The sequence below is a fragment of the Microplitis mediator genome, chromosome 7 (genome assembly GCF_029852145.1).
Source record: "Microplitis mediator isolate UGA2020A chromosome 7, iyMicMedi2.1, whole genome shotgun sequence".
Taxonomy (NCBI): Eukaryota; Metazoa; Arthropoda; class Insecta; order Hymenoptera; family Braconidae; genus Microplitis; species Microplitis mediator.
The window spans coordinates 7,055,904-7,078,436 of NC_079975.1; the positions used below are offsets into that span (position 1 = coordinate 7,055,904).

General features: G+C 30.7%; 2 protein-coding genes across 2 annotated transcripts; both read left to right on the forward strand.

The window, feature by feature from the left end:
• The first annotated feature begins 311 nt into the window (after nt 1-311).
• Nucleotides 312-9,701, forward strand: LOC130671075 (neprilysin-2-like). The gene is made up of 10 exons (XM_057474766.1): nt 312-328; nt 466-566; nt 645-689; nt 3,319-3,564; nt 3,663-3,874; nt 3,994-4,170; nt 6,018-6,506; nt 6,588-6,882; nt 7,511-7,761; nt 7,846-9,701. The coding sequence occupies exons 1-10, from the start codon at nt 312-314 to the stop codon at nt 8,185-8,187; spliced, it is 2,175 nt and encodes a 724-aa protein (XP_057330749.1). The 3' UTR covers nt 8,188-9,701.
• Nucleotides 9,702-13,321: 3,620 nt separating this feature from the next.
• On the forward strand, nt 13,322-21,765 carry LOC130671270 (neprilysin-2-like). Its single transcript, XM_057475053.1, has 10 exons — nt 13,322-13,490; nt 13,630-13,718; nt 13,818-13,853; nt 14,597-14,842; nt 14,915-15,126; nt 15,687-15,863; nt 16,626-17,120; nt 17,209-17,503; nt 21,055-21,305; nt 21,396-21,765. The coding sequence occupies exons 1-10, from the start codon at nt 13,471-13,473 to the stop codon at nt 21,735-21,737; spliced, it is 2,163 nt and encodes a 720-aa protein (XP_057331036.1). The 5' UTR covers nt 13,322-13,470; the 3' UTR covers nt 21,738-21,765.
• The last annotated feature ends 768 nt before the right edge of the window (nt 21,766-22,533 follow it).

A 22,533-nucleotide genomic window follows, 5' to 3' on the forward strand; every position in this document is an offset into this window, starting at 1 on the left:
AAAACAATTCTATAACCAGGAGAGCAATAAAATGTTTTAAATCAATCAACTGATTTTATAATAAAATTTTTGTGTTAAAGCTTTGTCTAATTAGTACTTTAAAATTTTATGTATATATAAACTTACACATATATAACCCGTCAGATTTAGTATATATATATATGTAAATGAACGTTTCATCGACTATTTAAGTAACATTAATATCTTAAACTGAATTGATTTGAGTAGTCGTGGCGACACTGTTCGGATCGATTATAAAAAAAAAATATTTTTATTTTTTATATACTTATAAAACACAAAAAATTATAATTATGTTGAATGTTAACCAGTAAGTTTAATATTTGACTTTAATTTATAACAATAACGAACATTTGTTATTATCCTATGGTGTACTATCGTAGTTGTTGGTAGAGTTACACATTACAGTATAATTAGCTAGTTAAAATTTTTTAAATTATTTATTAGAAATATGATTTGGGGAAAGAAAAAGTTGTTTTCAGAAAAAAGTTTTTTAATTATTTTTATTGCTATTATTCCATTAAGCAAAGGAAACCTTACAAAACCAGGTATTATTCGTTGATGTCTGTGGTGTAATGTTATCATGGTTATTTTTATTTTAAATATTAATTTTTTATGCAATACAGCTAAAGCTTCAAACACTTGCTTCACACAAGAATGTAATGATACCGGTAAGTATTATTCTCTTTTAAATTAATAAAAATAATATATTAAACAATAGATAGTAATTTATTAAAATTTACTATACATATATGTCGCTAAATGTATTCAGATTAGTTCTGAAGATACATAGTTGCGCAAAATTAAATAAAAAATGCGCTTTTAAGCTGCAATTTCAGTAATCAAAGGGGTGCATTGAGACAGTTTCAGTTAAATTTTGAGGTCAATTAATTTTATGATTTATAAGTTCTTCGGAAAAAAAATTTTTTAATTCAATTTTTTGAATAACTTGGTTGATCTGAAATCCAATCATAGTTAAAAAGCGACCTTATTTTTCAAAGAGATTGAGTAACATTTAGATATATTTTACGAATGATCCTCAAAGCAATTGAGGTTTTAAGTATACCCATGAATTTTTCTTACCAAAAGAAGACTGTTTTGTTACTTTTTACATATTGAAAAAAAATCAGGTTAAATGGTCTTTTAAATTTTTCATAATCAAGTTAAATAAGACATTTTGGATAAAATTTCCATATACTTGAAAATCCTAATATTAATATCTATTTCATAATCTTAACATCTTTCTTTACTTTTCTAAAACATCAGTTAAAAATTTTCATAGAGAAACCTATCAATTTTATCAGATAGAACTTAAAATCAATGTGGCGAAAGCAGGTTTCACTGTCTTATTTCATATTAACGAGATCGGAGTTTAAAATTTTCGGCCGATTTTTTTTTTCAATAAAAGGTACCGGTGGGTAATAAGGCCTAGTTAAGGGAGATTTTAAATAGAATCGAAAATATTGCATTTAATTATCGAAATGGATCATTAATCTTTATTTTAATACATTACACGGAGAAAAATGTTGGCTCGAAACTTACCAATTTTTACTATGCTGTCGACCAAAGTTGAAACAACCCAGAGAGGAAAGTACCACGGGCCCAAGCTTGGCCCAGACTTGGCCCAACTTTGTAGAACCTTGGGCCAGGCTTGTAAGCCAGTCTTGGCCCAGCTTTGGTAGAAGCCTGGAATGATAATCTCGGGCCAAGCCTGGTTGCCACACCTGGCCCATGCTTGGTTACCAGACCTGGCCCATGCTTGGTTGCCAGACCTGGCCCAGGCTTCCAGGAAACGAATAAATTTAATTAAAAAAAATTTATTATTATTAACCTCGTAGAATTCATGATCATTAACGTTTTAATTATTTAAGGGAGGTAAATGATGTGAAAAAAACTCGGTGGAAATTCTGCTGGACTCTGGGCGCGAACTGCCGTCCTTCTGATTACTGGGTCCGAACGGTAGCTACTGGACGAACCTACTAACGTTGAACTGGTACATTTATATGATCTACTTGTATAAACCATGGGTATATCCAAACTTGGGTAATCCTACTTTGGCCCAAGCCCGGGTAATCATTGTAACGGCCAAGGCTAGGTTACCCAGTCCTGGCCCAAGCCTGGCTTGCCATTGGATGGCCAAGGCTAGGTTACCCAGTCTTGGCGTAAGTCTGGGTTGCCATTGGACGGCCAAGACTAGGTTACCCAGTCTTTGCCCAAGTCTGGGTTGCCATTGGACGGCCAAGGCTAGGTTACCCAGTCTTGGCCCAAGCCCGGGTAATCATTGTAACGGCCAAGGCTAGGTTACCCAGTCTTGGCCCAAGTCTGGGTTGCCATTGGACGGCCAAGGCTAGGTTACCCAGTCCTGGCCCAAGCCTGGGCAAATATAGGTGTGCCAAAGCTAGGTTCCCCAGTGCTGGGCCAAGTAGGGGCCCGTTGTTCAACTCTGGCAGCTCCTGTATGGGAAGAAGGGAAGCATCAAAAAAATTATTATGCTGTATCATAATAATTATTACGCGGGAGACACTTATCAATTAGATTTAATAACAATTACTTTCCTGCATTATAATAATTGTGATTCAGCATAATAATTTTTCATAAGATCATAATAAATTTTTGGATGCTTCACTTTCTGTTTCAAGTTTGGTCGACAGCATAGTAAAAATTGGTAGGTTTTGAGTCAACATTTTTTTCCGTGTAGCCATAAAATATAATTAAGTAATGGTAGTTTTTACCATAAACAAACAAAAAATTAAACGTCTAAAAACCATACGAATAGGCCTTATTTTACTACGATAGGGTAATGGCCTACGGGTTAAACAAATTGTAATAGTTAAACTATGCTTAATAAAATTGGTATTAGAGACGAATCATCACTTAAATTTAGCAACAATACTTTTTTAAAGACAGAAGACTAGATCGTTTTTTATAATTTCTTCTGCGCTACGACAGCATATGACGGATGATGAAATATAGAAGACAGGGAACGTAGTATCGAGACTCTATAAACTTGTCGTAACATCTCTATGCAAGACCCTTCTACTAGAGTAGCCTTTAGCGGAGGCGATTATTTTAAATATCATTTCTGTCACTTAGGCCTTATTACCCGCGGGTACCTTAATTTGGGTATTGACTAAAATTAATCTATTCAGAAGTATACTAAAAATATCGTTTTTATTTGGGTATAATATGAATATATTTGAGATAGAATCCAGTTTTTTCAAAGAATTCAAAAATTTACCCGAATACTTTATAAGATTGACAATAATTATTAATATGTATGTCAAATAATTGTTGTTATAGCATCGAGAGTTATCAAATACATGGATCCCACAGTTAATCCGTGTGATAATTTTTATAAATTTACATGCGGGAATTTCATAACTACTACCAAGATTCCCGATGACAAGGATTCAGTGGACATTTTCAGTACTATCACTGACCAAGTTCACAAACAATTGAAATCAATCATTGAAGAGAATATTTCTCAAAATATGTCGAAGCCTTTTAGGCTTATTAATACTATGTACAACATCTGCATGAATCACTGTCAGTACATTTAATTGTTAATTACTTATTAGAATTTCATATACCGTATTGATGATTGCTTGTAAAATTAATGAAATTAATGTAATCAATACTTACAGTTGCTATTGAAAAGGACGGACTGTCTCCTTTACTAAGTAAATTAAATAAATTAGGAGGCTGGCCCGTTTTAGAAGGAAATAAATGGAACGAAGATACTTTCAACTGGACCAATTCTCTCTATTTATTACGAAATATGGGCTACTCTGTAGAATATCTTTTTGGCTTTGAAATCGAAAGTGATTACAAAAACAATACAAGAAAAGTTATTAACGTGAGTCTATAATAATAAGTATTAAATGTTTATCTTTATACCCTGATAAAAATAGTTATTTATACAGTCTACATTTGATACTGTAATTCAAGATGTAATGGTTTTTTTTATTATTACAGATAAATTCACCTGAGTTGGCATTTGATAGTGAATTATTATCAAGTGAACAAGAGAATAAACTAATCAGAGAATATAAAAAATATATGATAAATACTGCAGTTCTTCTTGGGGCTAAACGTCAGTTTGCTGAACATGAACTCAAGGAAGCACTTTTATTTGAAATTAAATTAGCTAATGTAAGATTGTTTTTAAAATATAATTTTTTACAAAGAGTATTGTCCGATAAATCAGTGAGATATTAAAGCTGATCTTTTCTGGTTTCTCAGATTTATTTTTACATTATTAAAATATATGAGACACTAACAGTCACTTGGGTGTCTTATCATAGATGTACTGCATTGTAAAAATCCGGGCCGATTGCGAAGTGGATACACGGAGAAAAATGGAGATAAAAAGTGTACGAATTTTTATTATGCTGTCAATCGAATTTGAAATAGGAAGTTGAGTCACCAAAATATTATCATGCTGTACTATAATTATTATTGTGAGCCTCTGAAAATTTTTTATTCTCGACTATGATTCCTATTTTAGACAGATATTTTTCATTACAATTTATCAATAAGTTTTAAATGTATAATTTCGTTTGTGGTGCAGCATAATAATTTTTTGGCAACCCAACTTCTTGTTTGAAGTTTGGTCGACAGCACACGGAGAAAAATGTTGGTTCAAAATCTACCAATTTTTATTATGCTGTCGACGAAACTTGAAACAGGAAGGGAAGCATCCAAAAAATTATTATGCTCTTATGAAAAATTATTATGCCGCATCACAACTATTATAATGTATGGAAGTAATTTTTATTAAATCTTATCGATAAGTGTCTCGCGCGTAGTAAGTATTATGGTACAGCATAATAATTTTTTGGATGCTTCCCTTCCTGTTTCAAGTTTCGTCGACAGCTAGGGAAGAGAATTTACCGGTAAAATAAATATTTTACTTATTTTACCAATTTTCAGCAGGTTATTTACCGGACAAATAACCAAAATAGTTACTTTTGTTCCGTGGGTGGCGTTGATGTGCGATTGAAAATGTGTACAATGTAGACTAAAAATTATTAGCAATTATCTATTATCTTTCAATATTATTGAGTTAATAAATAAATAGTTAACAATGATAAAAGTGAAACATTGATCAAGGTTATTCGCGGATCTTGTCAAATGCAGCTTTAGTATTGAAATACGACCTTCTGTTGAGTTCTGTTATAACAAAGTTGGTTGAACAGAAGAATTTGAGATTCATCGACCGAGGTTCGAATCTGCGGAATGCAATTTATTATTTTTTTTATTTTACTGAAGTTAGCCGAAGTTTTCAATTTTTTTTTATTTGTTTTCAATAATTAAATTAGAACCAAAAATATTTTTTTTAAATTGCACTTAAAGTTTATCAAGTTTTTTAAAAATAAAATTTATTTTTCATTTTTTTTAAATAATTTTTTCAATAAATAAAAATTCAATACGCCATATTGCTTTTAAAACTTAGTATAGTAAACTATATACACATTCAACGCAAGTAGATATTTATCATTTAAATTAATATTTTACCGGTTAAATAGCCAAATAACTTACCGGTTAATAACCGGATATTTGTCCACTCGAATCACTATCGACAGCATAATAAAAATTGGTAAATTTTGAACCAACATTTTTCTCCGTGCATAATAAAAATTCGTACATTTTTTATCTCCATTTTTCTCCATGTAATTTTTTATTTATTTAATTCCCTCGGAGTGAAATTTACTCTGGAGTTTATTTTTATATTAAAACTCCGGATTGGGGTGGATGCGGATCGAAACACAATCCACATCACTCTGAAATCACTTCATTGAAAAAAAAAATTCCCTGTTTACTCCGTATGCGAAGTGATTTTTTTTTAAACTTCGGAACTCCAAGTGACGGAGTAACTTCGGAGATAAAAATAAAGTCTATATTCACCTCAAACTTTTTACAGTGTAGGCGATTATTATGGGACACATCTTGACATTTCAAATCATAGACACACAGTAATAATGAAATTATAATTTCAGATTAGTTTGCAAAATGAAAAAGCAGCACCTAAACGTTTTGAACTGATGACTATAGCTGAATTAGAAAATAAATATCCCAGTATTCCTTGGTTAGAATACTTTAACAAAATTCTTGATCCTCATGTGATTTTAGATAAAAATGAAGAAATATGTGTACATTATCCAAATTTCATATCAGAATTTGAAAAACTTATTAATACAACTTCAAAACGAACTCAAGCTAATTACATAATATGGAGGGTTATTGTTGATTCGGTGCCGTATTTGAATAATGAGATCCGCGAAAAACAATTCGATTTTTTGGCAGCAACAACCGGTCTTACAAAAAGGGTGCCCAGATCAAATGAATGCTTAAGCATAATTTCGAGTGAAATGTCTCCAATTATTAACGCTCTGTATGTAAGAAAATATTTTCACAAAGACGCTAAAAATAATACCATCGAAATGGTTAATGATATAAAGAATCAGTTGAAAAAAACTTTGAAAACAGTAAATGACAATTTATATATTCATGTCTACTGTAATTTAAAAATCGTTGCAAGTAATTAACATGCAGTGTTACTATTATAGGTTGACTGGATGGATGAAAGCACAAGAAAACACGCTTTAGCTAAAGCAGATGCCATGATAAGTCATATTGGATACGCAGATGAGCTTTTATATGATGAAAAATTGGAAGAAATTTTCAAAAATTTTCAGCTCAATGATACTGATTCGTACTTACAAGCAATATTGAATTTAAAATTATACAACGTTGACACAATCCTTAGACAATTTCGAATACCAATTGATAAAAATTATTGGATGACTTACGTAGATCCAATAGATGTTGATGCATTTTATTTGGCCTTTCAAAATATCATTCGTAAGAACAGTTCATAATTAATAAATTAATTCAAATAATTATTACACTGTAAAAATCGGGAGTGAATTCGGAGTGGTCTGGATTTTATTTTAATTCGCATTCACTCCGATTTGGAGTTTTAATATTAAAATAAACTCCCCTTTGGAGTAACAAAATTAGGAATTGAATAAATTTCAACTGGTGTAGGCCTTTCCTGCGAGTATTTTTCCATTTTTTGAGCAAAAATAATTTGATTTGACAATTTTTTGGGTTTGAAAAACTTTAAAAAAAAAGGAATTAATTATAGAAAAAAAAAACGAAAATGATTTGAAAAAATATTTATGAACAGTTTTTGACTTTGATTAGAACTTTTTGGGAAGATCAGTTTTTTGCTTAAAAAATTTAAAAAAAATAGAAACCTGCAAGGAAAGTCCACACTAGTTGAAAATTTCTCACACTTCTAATTATTTTAAAGTTCAGAATTGTCTCAATTTTCGAAGTTCATTGTCAGGAACGTTTTTAGAACGTTTTCGCAACGAATTTTTCCACCCGAACACGGGTGGATTTAATCCACGTTCACTTCGCAAATTTTTTACAGTGTACTTTCCATAACTACTAGATAAAAATTGTTATGGTATTTTTTTTTTAGAAATTCCAGCAGCTATTCTTCAAGGTGCTTTTTACAATAAAAACCGCCCGCGATACATGAATTATGGTGCAATCGGTTGTTTAATTGGCCACGAAATAACACGTGGTTTTGATACTACAGGAAAGTTGTTTGACAAAGACGGCAACATGGTTAATTGGTGGGAACCATCGACGAATAAAAAATATATAAAAAAATCGCGTTGTTTCATTGATCAATATAACAATTATATAGTCAAAGAAGTTGAAAAAAACGTAACATTAAATAAGATGTTTTATAATTACAAAGTTTGATGTTTTGAATTATTTCTTATTGTGATTCTGTTATATTTTTTATAGATAAGTGGATTAAAGACTCTTAATGGAAATATTGCTGACAATGGAGGAATAAAAATAGCTTATTTAAGTTATAAAACTTGGGCAAAATCGCGGAAACCAGAACCACCACTTCCGGGACTTGAACGTTACACACCGAAACAAATGTTTTGGATCAGTGTTGGACAAATGTGGTGCTCTTTACAACGACCTGAAGCTTTGAATGCTTGGTTACTTATAGATGATCACAGTCCGGGAGAATTTCGGGTACTAGGATCGTTATCAAACTTGAAAGAATTTTCAGATGATTTTAAATGCCCACTGGGTTCTCCAATGAATCCAAAAAATAAATGCGCTGTATGGTAATCATTCGCGAAAGAAAAAAAATATTTATGACATAGGTTTATAGTGCAAATTTTAATAATACTAATTTTTTTTTTATAAATACATTCAAACTATTAAAATAAAAGACCCAATTATAAATATAGATTTACACTGTAAAAAGAGTGGTGTTAAAAATGGACTCATTTTAAATCCGCGCGGTGCTAAAATGAGTAGGAGGACAGGAGGAGTAATTCGGCGGTGTTAAAATACCGGTGTAAAAGCGGGGTAAACTGCGCCCACTCAGAGTATCAAGTTTGGAAAGCTTATAAAACGCAAAAAATGTCTTCACACACACACACACACACACACACACACACACACACACACACACTAGTGGGGCTAGTTGAACATAGTAAGGGGCTAGTTGTGCAATGGCTAAAATAAATGGAATGACTGTTTAAAATGATATGAATACAACATAAAATCGTGATTAACAAGCAAACATTTATTTATTATGATTGTTGCATACTTATATCATTGTTATAACTCTGATATTTAAAATAAAATCAAACAAAATTAAAACTTCCCAATCTTTGAATTATTATTACTCTTTTTGTATTTAGAATTATATATTTAAGAATAATTATTAAATAAATCAATATCAAACGAAAGAAGTGACTAATTATGAGACCAAAAATATTGCTAGATGATTAACAATCACAAATTATTAAATCATTTTTCTTTATCCCTTAGTCGAAAGTACGCACTTCCCTCCCTAATTTTAAGGCCTAAAGTCTCATTTCCCTCTCCTAGTGGAGTTACACGCGCCCCACTTACATCGCCGGGAGCAAAAAATTTTTTCGTGCCTACGGAAACAGCCGGCTGCTGCCATCTACTGAACGTCTACCACTTTATCAATAAAATTTTTGACGATAACATCATAGATCGTTGCTTTATTTATATGTACGTCAGTGTTTTCGTGTCTCGTTGTTTGTGATATTTTAAGTAAACAGTGTACTTGCAATAATAAAATGACTGAAAAAGTATCATCTGATGACTCTATGGACGAGGATGAGGTGATAAAAGATTTTGATGCAGAGGCGAGGTTAATTATTGAAAGATTATGTATTCATTTATATATTATTTATTGGCAGGAAAAAAATCTTGTTCATAGGCATAAATTTATTTCTTTCGAAAAAAAATAATTATTTTTTATTTTTATTTTTTATAAGTATAATTATGTCTTTTTTTTTGTTTTGTTTTTGATGCCTGCCCCCGCCGACCAGACGCACTCGCTTCGCTCGTGCTTTCAAATGTCGCGGGGCAGGCATCAAAAACGCAACAAAAAAAAAAAGGGAGACGGAAAAAAATTAAAGTTTTATGTATGTCCGAAAGAGGCGCGTCAATAGGGAGCAAATAAAAAAAACATGGCCGACCTGTCAGCTGAAGGCAGAACGTGGTTGTGTTGTTTATAGTATTCAAAAATGTAATTAATAAACGTACTTTCGACCAGGTATAAAGAAAAATCGTATACACCACACGGGAAGATAGTTAAAAGCCCTGCCCTGTGTGATATGATGCCCTCGGCTTCGCCTCGGGCATCATATCACACAGGGCAGGAATTTCAACTTTCTTCCCTTGTAGTGTAATATACTATTTGTCATTATCACAATTGCATGTATACAAACATATAGGTTAGACCAACGCTCGGCACGCATTTAATGCATTCAGCGCGCCTTGCTCAACTAGTCCCAAATGAGGCAACAAAGTAAAATTTGAGTTATTAAAAAATGATAAGAGTTATAAATAAATAACAATATATGATCGAAAGAGCAATGATTAAGTTATCTTTGAATACTCATGTGATCACGAAAAAGTATTTTCATACGAGTAAAGGAGAAAAATTCTGAAAAGCTATTGTTTTATTAACTTCCCGCTAAGAAAATTGAAAATTTTCAAAAATTCGGAAAGTTATTGGTTTCGGTCCGATTTTCGAAAACCGAACTTCTATCAGACCTTGACGTTTTGAGGTTCTAGGAAGTTATTCTGACTAATTTCACGATGATGTCCGAGTGTATATATGTATGTATGTTATACGTACGTACGTATGTAAATATTCTGTAACTTTTGAACGGATTAACCGATTTTGATCGTCAAGGTGTTATTCGACGCGGCTTAGTAATTCCTACAAACTGTGAAAAATTAAGCTTGATCGGTAAAGTGCGTTCGGAGATATTCCAAAAATAAAATTTTTTCAAAAATGTTTTTTTTGGATAACATGTAATGTGCTCGATGGATTGATTCCAAAATCAACTGGGCTCTTTAATTTTATAAGCCGCGTCTTAACGTTGTATAAGACATCGTTGATGAAAGAAATAATAAAAAACGTTTTTTTTCGAATAACTACAAAAAAATTGAATCGATCGATTTCAAAATCTAATCAGCTCTAGAACTATAAAACGCGTCACCTTATCCGTCTCAATTAGTCAATTCGTTTAAGAGTATCGTTGGTGAAAAAATGGTAAAAAAAGTTTTTTTTCGAAAACAGCTTACAAAAGTATTACCAAGCTCGAAGAGCGCGAAAATGTATTCACAATAATGTTTTCGAGCTCCAGGAGCTTAAAAATAGCGGGAAGTTTTAGGGCTGGCCCGCAGGGTCAACCGATAGACCGATTTTTTTTGTTTTTTGACGCGAAAAAAAACAAAGCGTTCTGTCAATTAGCCTGATCACCGGATAGCAATTGATAATCACGCAATGTGTTCTCCTCCCGTAACCCTTTCTTTTCATCATTTAAACTTTTGTTGTAAGTTGCTTAGTTTTCGAAATATTTCGATTGCACAACTTGCCCCTCCCTACCCTACTAACAAATCCTAAAAAATAAATGAGTCATTTAATGACTTATCGTTTGAAATAGTGTGTGTGTGTGTGTGTATGTTCAATAATAATTTTATCGCTCTTCAAATTGTGATTAGTTTTGAAATATTTCATTGCAATTACAATTAACGAAAAAATTATATAGATAAATATATATATTAGGGCTTTTTAAAAAAAACAAATATTTTTTTTTTTCTCGGAACCAGGCTCAAAAGTTTCCTTTAGATGCCAAAATAGGCCTCTGAAAGTATGAGCTCATAATATTAATATTGAGATTGTCCGCATCGCGATTTTCGATTTCCCATAAGAATAACACAGGAAAAAAATTTTTTTTTCTTCTGACTTTTGAAACTAATGAACCATAAATTGCATTGTAATATCCATCAAATATTTTTGTAGAGAATTGAACGCTCTACAAAAAAAGTCTCCTATCACTTTTTGATAAATCCATCTGTTCGAAAGTTATTGGAGCTAGAAATCAAATCTACAGTAAATTTCGAGATCTTTTTAATTTTCCAGCAAAACTATCAGTCTCATCACAAAATGTTGTTCAACCTTTTTTGTAGACAATTTTATTTCCTACAAATTATTTTCAATAAAGTTCATTCGAATTCCACATTGTTTACTAGTTATTTTCATTTTAACGTTAAGTTCTCAAAATCAATTAGAAGACTATTATTTTTATAATCTTGGCATTAAAATAAAAATAACTAGAAAACAATGCAGAATTTCAAAAAACTTCATTGGAAATAATTTGTAGGGAATAAAAATGTCTACAAAAAAGGTCCGATAACATTTTGTGATGAGACTGATAGTTTTGCTGGAAAAGTAAAAGTATCTCGAAATTTACTGTAGATTTGACTTCTAGCTCCAATAACTTTCGAACAGATAGATTTATCAAAAAGTGATAAGAGACTTTTTAACTTCCCGCTAAGAAAATCGACGATTTTCGAAAAATTCGGGAAGTTATTGTTTTCACCCCGATTTGCGAAAATCGAAATTTCATCAGATGTCGACGTTTTGAGGTCCTAGGAAGCTATTCTGACTATTTTCAGAATGATGTCCGAGTGTCTGTATGTATGTGTGTGTGTGTGTGTGTGTGTGTGTGTGTGTGTGTGTGTGTGTGTGTGTGTGTGTGTGTGTGTGTGTGTGTGTGTGTGTGTGTGTGTGTGTGTGTGTGTGTGTGTGTGTGTGTGTGTGTGTGTGTGTGTGTGTGTGTGACCGGTCTATAATTTTTTAACTAATGCACCAATTTGGATGGTTAAGGCGGCAATCGAAAGAGTTTGTTGGCCATCAACTTTTCTGAAAATTTCAGATCGTTTGATCAAGTAGACTCAAAAATATTGGCGAATTACGGAAAAAAAAAAAAATTTTTTTAGTTTTTTATTGATTTCTCAGAAACGACTTGAACGATCGACTTAAAAATCTATTCAGCTCTCGAACTTAATAAAACGCGTCGATTGCCGCCCTGACCATCTCAATCAGATAATTCGTTCGAAAGTTATCGTGGGAGAAAGAAATGATAAAAAATGGTTTTTTGCGAATATCTTTGAAACGACTCAATCGAACAATTTCAAAATTTGATCAGCTCTAGAACTCAATAAAACACGTCGATTGCCGCTTCAACCATCAAAATCAGTCAATTCGTTCCTGAAATATCGTGGGAGCAAGAAATGCTAAAAAACGGTTTTTTTCGAAAACAATGGGTTAGAAAAGTATTTTCGCGCTCGAAGAGCTCGAAAATATATTCACAACAATGTTTTCGAGCTTGAGGAGCTCGAAAACAGCGGGAAGTTTTAGGGCTGGCCCGTAGGGTCAACCGATAGACAGATTTTTTTGTAGAGCATTCAATTTTCTACAAAAACATTTGATGGACATTACAATGCAATTTATGGTTCATTAGTTTTTAAAATCATAAGAAAAAAAAAATTTTTTCCTGTGTTATTCTTATGGGAAATCGAAAAGTGTGATGCGGACAACCGTAATATTAATATTATGGGCCTATATATTCAGAGGCCTATTTTGGCGTCTAGACGAAACTTTTGAGCCTGGTTCCGAGAAAAAAAATTTTTTTTTGTTTTTTTTGAAACGCCCTAATATATATACATATATATAAAAGAAACTTTTGAGATGATAAGAGAAATTTTATTTTTTTTAGATCATCTAAATACATATTTATCTATATAAATTTTAAATTAATTGGAAATCCCAAAAAACGATTAAAAATTATATCCCAATTCCAAAATCAATAAAAATTGTCGATGCGCACATATATGATCCAAGTTTATTTTTAAATACGTGTTCTAGCAACACAGATATTACATGTAGACACTACTATATTAACTAGAAAGAAGTATGTTTTCCGTTAGTTCTTTTGCAATTTTTGTGCTTGAAACATTCTTAAAACTTAGTACATCTATAATACGGTAGTTCAAACAACAAAACATAGCATGACGATAAATCTTGTCAAGTAAGTTTAAATAAAAACTATTTGAATAAAAAAAATTGATTACATCATTATCATTATATCGAATTAATCTGTTCAATGAGTATGACAATGTAATTATTTATTAAAATAAAATAAACTTTTTTTTTGGTAACGTGATTAGACGAAGAAGTAGGTCGTATATGGAACTAAGGCTTTTAATATTTTTTATCACTATAATTTCGTCATGTTACGGATTACCTACAGAAACAGGTATTTTTTTTGTATTATGAAAAATACTTATTTTTATTCATTCAATTAAAAAAATTATATTTATCAATTTACAATTTAAATTTGTCGTTAAAATTTCAGTTGATATTTGTCGTACTCCAGAATGTGTTGATACTGGTAAGTTTTATTAACTTTAAGTAAAAAGCTTATCTATTTAATAGTAAAAATATGTATTAAAGAAGTTTATCCGCCAATTATCTCCTAATTAATTCTCCTTTTTTTCATTTTTATTAAACAAAAATCATAGTTTTTATTACATATTTTCAAGAAATGATAATTTTTAATCTTTCTATTTGAAAAAAAAAAAACGAAAATTCCTAAAGATATTCTCTTCAATTTTACGAGAAATGATAATTAATGAAATACTGGCGTTTTATCGTATCAATTAATAAGGATATGTAAGGTTATAAAAATTCAGCTGACGTTGCATTGATCCCATACCTGAATTTGCTGATTAATTGAATGCGCATGTGCAGTCTAGAAATTTTGGTCATGTTCATAAGGTAGCTAAATTCAAAATGACGTCATAAAAGCTACGGGTCTTAGATTCGTTATTGGCTTGAATCATTAAGTAGGGATATACTCTGCCCATTTCACTCAAATTTACTGGTACAATATAGAAATAAGTGTTTTATTATATATTAAACCACTTATTTGACCAATAAAAAGGATTGTATTTTCATATGAAATTTTAAGAGGCTGATTTTAGCCAGTTAGCACCATATTCTTCTGCATGAGTTTCATAAAATACCTTTTAGTATCATTGTAATAAAAAGTTTGATGAAAAAAATTGAATAATTTCTTACCTTGAATATGCAACTGGTAAAGTACCGTAAGCAATTAATATTTATGTATTATAGCATCAAGAATTCTCAAATACATGGATCCGAGTGTTAATCCATGTGATAACTTTTATAAGTTTGCGTGCGGTAATTTTGTTAACTTAACTAATATACCTGGCGACAAGGACAAAATAGATATTTTCACTATTCTGAACGATCAGGTTCAAGAACAGTTGAAAAAAATAGTAGAAGAAACTGTTTCGCCAAAGACGTCTAAGTTACAAAGACTTATTAAAACTTTTTATGATATTTGCATGAATGAAAGTTAGTATTTAATGAAATATACGTTGATTATGGAAAAAATTTTCTATATTTTAACGAAATAAATTCTTACAGCTGATATTGAAGAAAACGGGTTGAGTCCTTTGTTAAGTAAATTAAATAAATTAGGAGGCTGGCCAGTATTAGAAGGTCTTAAATGGAAAGAAGATGCTTTTCATTGGACAAACTCCATATACACGTTACGGGAGATGGGATACTCAGTTAATTATCTCTTTGGTTTTTTAATGGATACTGATATTAATAATAATACAAAACGAGTCTTAACTGTGAGCTTCACATATTTTAAATTTAAAAAAACCTTTTTTGTAACAGACACTTGAAATCTACGACATTTAGCGCCTATAGTCGGCAGCTAAAAATATTAGATAAGATACAGCTGGAAAAAAAGATACGTAATCGTTCTAATAGTGACGTCATCAACGGATCAAAAAATATTTTTTGGTAACATGTGAAATAGCAAACGACCAAAAAATATCGAAGTAACTCAACGAGCCATCTTGTGACAAATTTTATATATCATTATATTAATTAATACACTTATCGACTTCTCTCTCATTTTCAACAAATACTCAAAACAATCTTACCAAATGAATAAATGTGGGTTATAACCTGCCATTTATAGGCACTTAATGTAGTACATTTCAAATATCTCTCACAAAAACTAGTTATTTATCTAGTACAATCGAGTCTAAGACGCTCGTGTGTTGGTATCCTCGCCTTCGGCTCGGCCACCAATCTTCACACCTCACTTCTTAAACACGATCGCACTCGATCGATAAACTACTATTATAAATTTTAAAGATTATTTTTTTGTAATTTATTGTAGCTGAAATTGCCTTATTTCGGATTATTTCCTCCGATAATTACGAAAGGTCCAGAAAATAAATTAGTAAAAAGCTATAAAAAGTATATTATTGATCTTGCGGTTCTCCTTGGAGCTGATCGTCGCTCCGCTAAAAAAGAGCTAAACGAATCACTTTCGTTCGAAATGAAATTAGCTAATGTAATTGAAGCTCAAGTATTCTTATAAAATATAAGGGACAGTTAACGCTATAACACTGACCATTTTTCATTTTTCTAATTTTTATATGTTTTCGCAAATATATTTGAAATTGCTTCTACATCTATCATTTAGACTCAGTGGTTCAAGTAATTGACATGTTTAAAATTTATCGGCAAAGGTTTCGAAATTATAAAGTTTTGAATTTTAATGAAAAATAATAACTGGTGAAAATAAAAAAACTATCTTTTCAACTTCAAATGTGCTTTCAGAATAAAAGAAAACTCAAAATTATTTATATGGGTTTTTTTATAAAAGAAAGTATAAAAATCACTTTTTTATCGAAGTTTGAATCCTTTCTTTTCAAATTCTATGAAATTTTGTATTCAATTATGAAACGCACGACATAATCTAGATGTTTACAATCAAATCAAAAATTATTTGAAATTTTCCAAACAAATTAATGGTTTTAAACTTTTATAAAACAAATTATTTGTATGAATTTTGACATTCAGCAACTAAAAATGTATGAGAACAATTTTGAATATTTGAATACATTTTATATTTTTTTATCTTGAAAATCTCGGGAATTTTTTAAAGATTTTACAAATTTACGATTTAAAAATATCATTAAGAATTTACGCAAAAGCAACTTTTAATACTCAGTAAAATATATCACAAAAATAAAAAATGGTCCGTGTATGAATTTTCCTGATTTAGCGTGAAATTCTTCAAAATTAATATGACTATTTATATATATTTCAGATAAGTTTACATGAAATAAATAATTATAGCTTTGCTAACAATTATAATCCAATGTCCATAACTGAGTTGGAAAAAAAATATCCAAGTATTCCTTGGTTGGAATACATTAACAAACTCCTTAAGCCTTCTGCCATAGTAGACAAAAATGAAACAGTAATTGTATCTGCTCCTTACTTTATGTCAGAATTTGAAAAACTTATTAATACAACTTCAAAACGAACTCAAGCTAATTACATAGGAGTCAGACTTATCCAAGATTCAGTGTTTTTTTTGAATAAGGAAATTCGCAAGATTCAAGTAGATTTTTTGACAACCATTACTGGTCGTACAAGAAGAGAAGCCAGATCAAAAGAATGTTTTGAAGATATCTCTAACAACGTGCCTCTTGTTATTGGTTCTCTGTATGTTAAAAAATATTTTAATGAGGACGTTAAAAATAATACTGCCGAAATGGTTAATAATATTGAAAATCAATTGAAACTAACTTTGCAAACAGTAATTATTTCTATTAAGTTTTTCTGGATAAAATAAAATTTGATTTCAATTACTAATTAACTATTAATGACCTGTATAATTATTGTAGATTGACTGGATGGATAACAAAACTCGTAAACATGCATTGGATAAAGCCGAGGCCATTATAAATCATATTGCTTATAATGATGGGATTTTGGATGAAAATAAATTTGAGGAAATTTATAAAAATTTGGAACTACGTGCTAAAGATTCTTATTTAGATACAATATTAAATATGACATTGCATGCGTATAAAATGAATTTTGGGCGTCACGGAATCCCAATAGATAAAAATAGCTGGGAGATGTACATGAATCCGACTGTTGTTAATGCATTTTACTTACATCAGTATAATATAATTCGTATGTGATATGTATATATAATAGGGTGCTTCGTTTGAGATGACTATTTTTTTTTTCCAAGTCCAATGTCAAAATATCATTGTACACATTGAAAAAAAAATTCTCACCAAAGATGAGCTCTTAATTTTAATTTTAAGTACTCGCTAAATGAATTTGAAATTTTCCCATTTGATTAACACGTAAATTTTAATTTTATTTATTCAATTATCTATAAGCTTTACGGCATTTCAAGATATTTGATTGACCATAAGTGAAAATCACAGAGGAATCGTTCCTCTTTGAAAGTGCTTGTAGCTAATTTATGTTGTGTAACCGAACTCACCGGTAAAAAATCTTAAAGCCAATTTTTTCTCAAATTTCATGGTTTTTTACATTTTACTCACAAACCATCAACTTGACGACAAAATTGTACAGAACTTTTTTTGTAGGAAATTTGATTTCCTACAAAAAAAGTCAAGTAAGCCATTACCGTAGAGTTAGTAGTTTTTGAGATAAATCCAATTAAACATCTCAAAATTTGAAAAATCGCTGTTTTATCCAAGATTTCAGTACTTTTTGGTAAAATCATTGCTGAAAACACAAATAATGTATGAGAACAAAATATAAAAATACATATTACACATTCATATGTAAATAGAAAAAGTATGAAACAATTATCTTTGTACTGAGAGAGAAAGTAATTAAAAAAGTTTCCGATGGTCAAACAGAGGCGATTAGATTAAATGAAGAAAAGACGGAGGAAACGTAGTAGGAGACAGTTTTGTTTTACATGACATATTTTTGATGATATATTAACCATGATATGTCATATATTTCTTCGGCCACAATTTTATCAAAAAGTACTAAAATCTTGGATAAAACAGCGATTTTTCAAATTTTGAGATGTTTAATTGGATTTATCTCGAAAACTACTAGCTCTACGGTAATAGCTTACATAACTTGTTTTGTAGGAAATCAAATTTCCTACAAAAAAAGTCCTGTACAATTATGTCGTGAACTTGATGGTTTGTGAGTAAAATAAAAGAAACCATGAAATTTGAGAAAAAATTGGCTTTAAGATTTTTTACCGGTGAGTTCGGTTACACAACATAAATTAGCTACAAGCACTTTCAAAAAGGAAGGATTCCTCTGTGATTTCCACCTATGGTCAATCAAATATCTTGAAATGCCGTAAAGCTATAGATAATTGAATAAATAAAATTAAAATTTACGTGTTAATCAAATGGGAAAATTTCAAATTCATTTAGCGAGTACTTAAAATTAAAATTAAGAGCTCATCTTTGGTGAGAATTTTTTTTTCAATGTGTAAAATGATATTTTGACATGGGACTTGGAAAAAAAAATAGTCATCTCAAACGAAGCACCCTAATATATAATCTTTGATCAATATTCATTATTTTTTATTATAAAGAACTGTAAGTGGGGAGAGGCAGCCGATCGGTTCTCGAGTGGCTCGGGTGATCACCCAAGTTAAGCAGCATCGAGCATGATCGCTACTTGGTTAGGTGATCGCTTAGCCACGCGTTGAGCTCGATCGGAGGTCTCTGACCGGTAGGCGCGGGATGAGGATCTAGTGATCGGTAAAATGGGAATTTTATCGGCAATGGTTTTCTCTGTGGTTTCCCTTGCCCCTATACTCCCACAGTCAAGTTGGGGGGTAGGGTATCACCGTAATGGTACAGTACAGTACAAGCACAAGTCGGGCGACAGCCGCACAATGAAAAGCAGGAAAAAGCAGAGCAGTTGCGATATAAAGGCGAAAAGTGTAAAAGGCCGTAATTGCGGCTATACACTAGAAAACAATTACAAATTTAAAAAATTATAAAGAACTGTACTTCGAAATTGATTATTACTATACGAGAAACGAATAGTTAATATAAAAGAACGATAATGATTATCACATACAGATGGTAATCATTCCCTATTGCAAGATGATGATAGTTAGCATTTGTTTTTCAGCGTGCACTGAGAAAAAAAAACTTTTTTCAAGTATCTGTGTGTTTGGATCCCCCCAAGAAAACTATTTGTTTAATCTTAGTAAAAATATACTTCAACCAAGTATATTTTCTTATAATAAGTATAAAAATTCTCAAATCAAGAAAATATTACACGGTTGGAGTATATTTTTACTATAATGAAACAAATATTTACTCGGGGAGATACAAACACACAGATACTTAAAAAAAGTTTTTTTTTTTTTTTTCAGTGTTGTATCCAATAATTATGTGAAATGTAATTTTTCTTTATGTAAATTACTTACAAGAAAATTTAATTCTATCAAATTTATTTAATATCCAAAAATATTTTTTTTTCCTTTTTTGAGGGTACTCCATTTTGCCCTCAAAAATGAAAATTTTTTTTGAACAACAACAGAAAAATTTTTCTACTTACTTTAAATATTAATAAAAAAAAAAGATTTAACGTATTTAAGTCCCCGAAAACTTAGTATTCCCTTAAGTACTCCGCCCCTCCCACTCGATATAAATATATATATTTAAAAAAAAAACTTTTTTTCTTATGGTCTCAAAAGTTAGTCTTAGGTATAAAAAAAATCCTTCCAAAAGAGCAGCTCGAAATCTCAATTCTACTAAGAGCTCAACGAATATTCATTTTCCCATTCAAATTGCATGTAAAAAATTTTTTTTTTTGTTTTTTCAAAATAAAAATATTAAAACATACTTTTTTCGAAAATCGAAGTGCATAGTCTTGTAGGAAATTAGATTCTCTACAAACAGCTCCTGAGTGTTTTCTCCGGAGAACTTACAGAAAAAAAGTTATGAAGCTTTAAACTATATTAAATAGTATAACTTCATGCTTTCATTATGTTAAACAGTTTTTTGATAGAAATTTAGGTTTTTTAATCTGAACTAATGTTAACTGTCAATTTTTTTTTTAACACATGGGAAAAATTTTCCTTACTTTCAAAACAAAACTTTCTTTTTATTTTAAAAATACAGAAAGAAAAAATATTTTAATCCTTAGAAAAAATATTTTTTTTCCGAAATTTATACGAAAAATAAGTAAGATCTTAGAAATCTTTTTAAAACACCTTACTGATTATACATAGTATATAGATTCACCGTATGAACATGTGCACGTAATAAAATCCGGAAATTATCTTCACGTTAAGCTTTTCAATTCACTATTGTTTCAAGCTTCATAACTTTTTTTCTGTTAGTTGTACGAAGAAAACACTCAGGGGCTTTTTTGTAGAGAATTCAATTTCCTACAAGACTATGTACTTTGATTTTCAAAAAAAAATTTTTAAATACTTTTATATATAAACAACAAAAAAAAATTTTTTTACATGTAATTCAAATGAGAAAATTAATATTCGTTGAGCTCTTAGCAGGAATGAGCTTTCGAGCTGCTCTTTTGAGAGGATTTTTCTAATACCTAAGACTAACTTTTAAGACCATAAGACTTGAAAAAAAAAAAAAAAAATGTTAATTTTAAAACACCCTAATATATATATACATGTAATCTGTGATCAATAATCATTATTTTATATTATAAAGAACTATATTTCAAAATTGATCTGTTATTTTCAGGATTTCCCGGTGCTATTCTTCAAGGTGCTCTTTTTAATATCAATCGTCCGCGATGTATAAATTATGGATCAATTGGTTGGTTTACCGGCCACGAAATGACACATGGTTTTGATTCGACCGGAAAGGATTTTAATAAAGATGGTAATTTTGAAAATTGGTGGGAACCGGTAACGAATGCAGAATTTTGGAAAAGAGCCACGTGTTTGAAGGAACAATATGGAAATTATACTATTGAAGATGTTGGAATGAATGTAAGACTAAAGAATTTTTCCATTCACAAAAAAATGCTCAGTTTGTTATATAAAACTTTACATTTTATTAAATTTCTATTATTCCTTTAGGTTAATGGAAATAGAACTATTACTGAAAATATTGCTGACAACGGAGGTGTCAAATTGGCTTATTTGGCTTACAGAAATTTGACGGAATCAAGTAAACCAGAACCTCGGCTTCCTGGACTTGATCATTTTACACCGGAACAAATGTTCTGGATTAGTATAGGTCATACTTTGTGTTCTGTACAACGTCCTGAAGCTGCAACAATACAAGCAATAGGAGACAATCACAGTCCAGCTGAATTTCGAGTAGTAGGATCATTATCAAACATGAAAGAATTTTCAGATGACTTTAAATGCCCACTGGGTTCTCCAATGAATCCGAAAAATAAATGCGCTGTATGGTAATTTTTGCCGAAAAAAAAAAATATATATATTTATGACATACATTTATGGTGTAAATTTTATTAATACAAATTTTTTTTTTCAACTTCCCGCTAAGAAAATTGTAAATTTTCAATAATTCGGGAAGTTATTGGTTTCGGTCCAATTTACGAAAATCGAATTTCCATCAGATGTCGACGTTTTGAGGTCCTAGGAAGCTATTCTAACTAATTTCAAGATGATGTCCGAGTGTATGTATGTATGTATGTACGTACGTATGTAAATACCTGTATCTTTTGAACGGATGAACCGATTTTGAACTTTAAGGTGTCATTCGACGCGGCTTGTCAATATCTTGAAGCTGTAAGAAAATTGAGCTTGATCGGTAGGGCTCGTTCAGAGATATTCCAAAAATAAAATTTATTCAAAAATGTTTTTTTTGGATAACTTTTAATGTGCCCGATGGATTGATTCCAAAATGGACTGGGCTCTAGAGCTTTATAAGCCGCGTCGAATGCCACCTCAACCATCAAAATCGGTTCATTCGTTCCAGAGAAACCGTTGTCGAAAGAATAAAAAAAAAAAAAATTTTTTATTTTTTCTGAAATATCTCAAAAACGACTCGATAAATCGAATTTAAAATTTGATCAGCTTTAGAACTTGATAAAACACGTCGATTGCCACCTCAACCGTTTCAATCGGTTTATTCGTTTGAGAGATATCGTTGGAGAAAAAATGGTGAAAAACATTTTTTTTCGAAAACAACAGCATACAAACGTATTTTCGAGCTCGAAGAGCTCGAAAATGTATTCAAAATAAT

Bases quoted from the DNA above. Each gene is read 5' to 3' on its own strand.
- LOC130671075 (XM_057474766.1), top strand. The intron at 3,565-3,662 runs GTCAGTACATTT...CAATACTTACAG, and splicing joins CAACATCTGCATGAATCACT to TTGCTATTGAAAAGGACGGA. The intron at 6,883-7,510 runs GTAAGAACAGTT...TTTTTTTTTTAG, and splicing joins GGCCTTTCAAAATATCATTC to AAATTCCAGCAGCTATTCTT.
- LOC130671270 (XM_057475053.1), top strand. From the start codon at position 13,471: ATGACGATAAATCTTGTCAA. The intron at 13,491-13,629 runs GTAAGTTTAAAT...TAACGTGATTAG, and splicing joins ATGACGATAAATCTTGTCAA to ACGAAGAAGTAGGTCGTATA. The intron at 21,306-21,395 runs GTAAGACTAAAG...TTATTCCTTTAG, and splicing joins TTGAAGATGTTGGAATGAAT to GTTAATGGAAATAGAACTAT.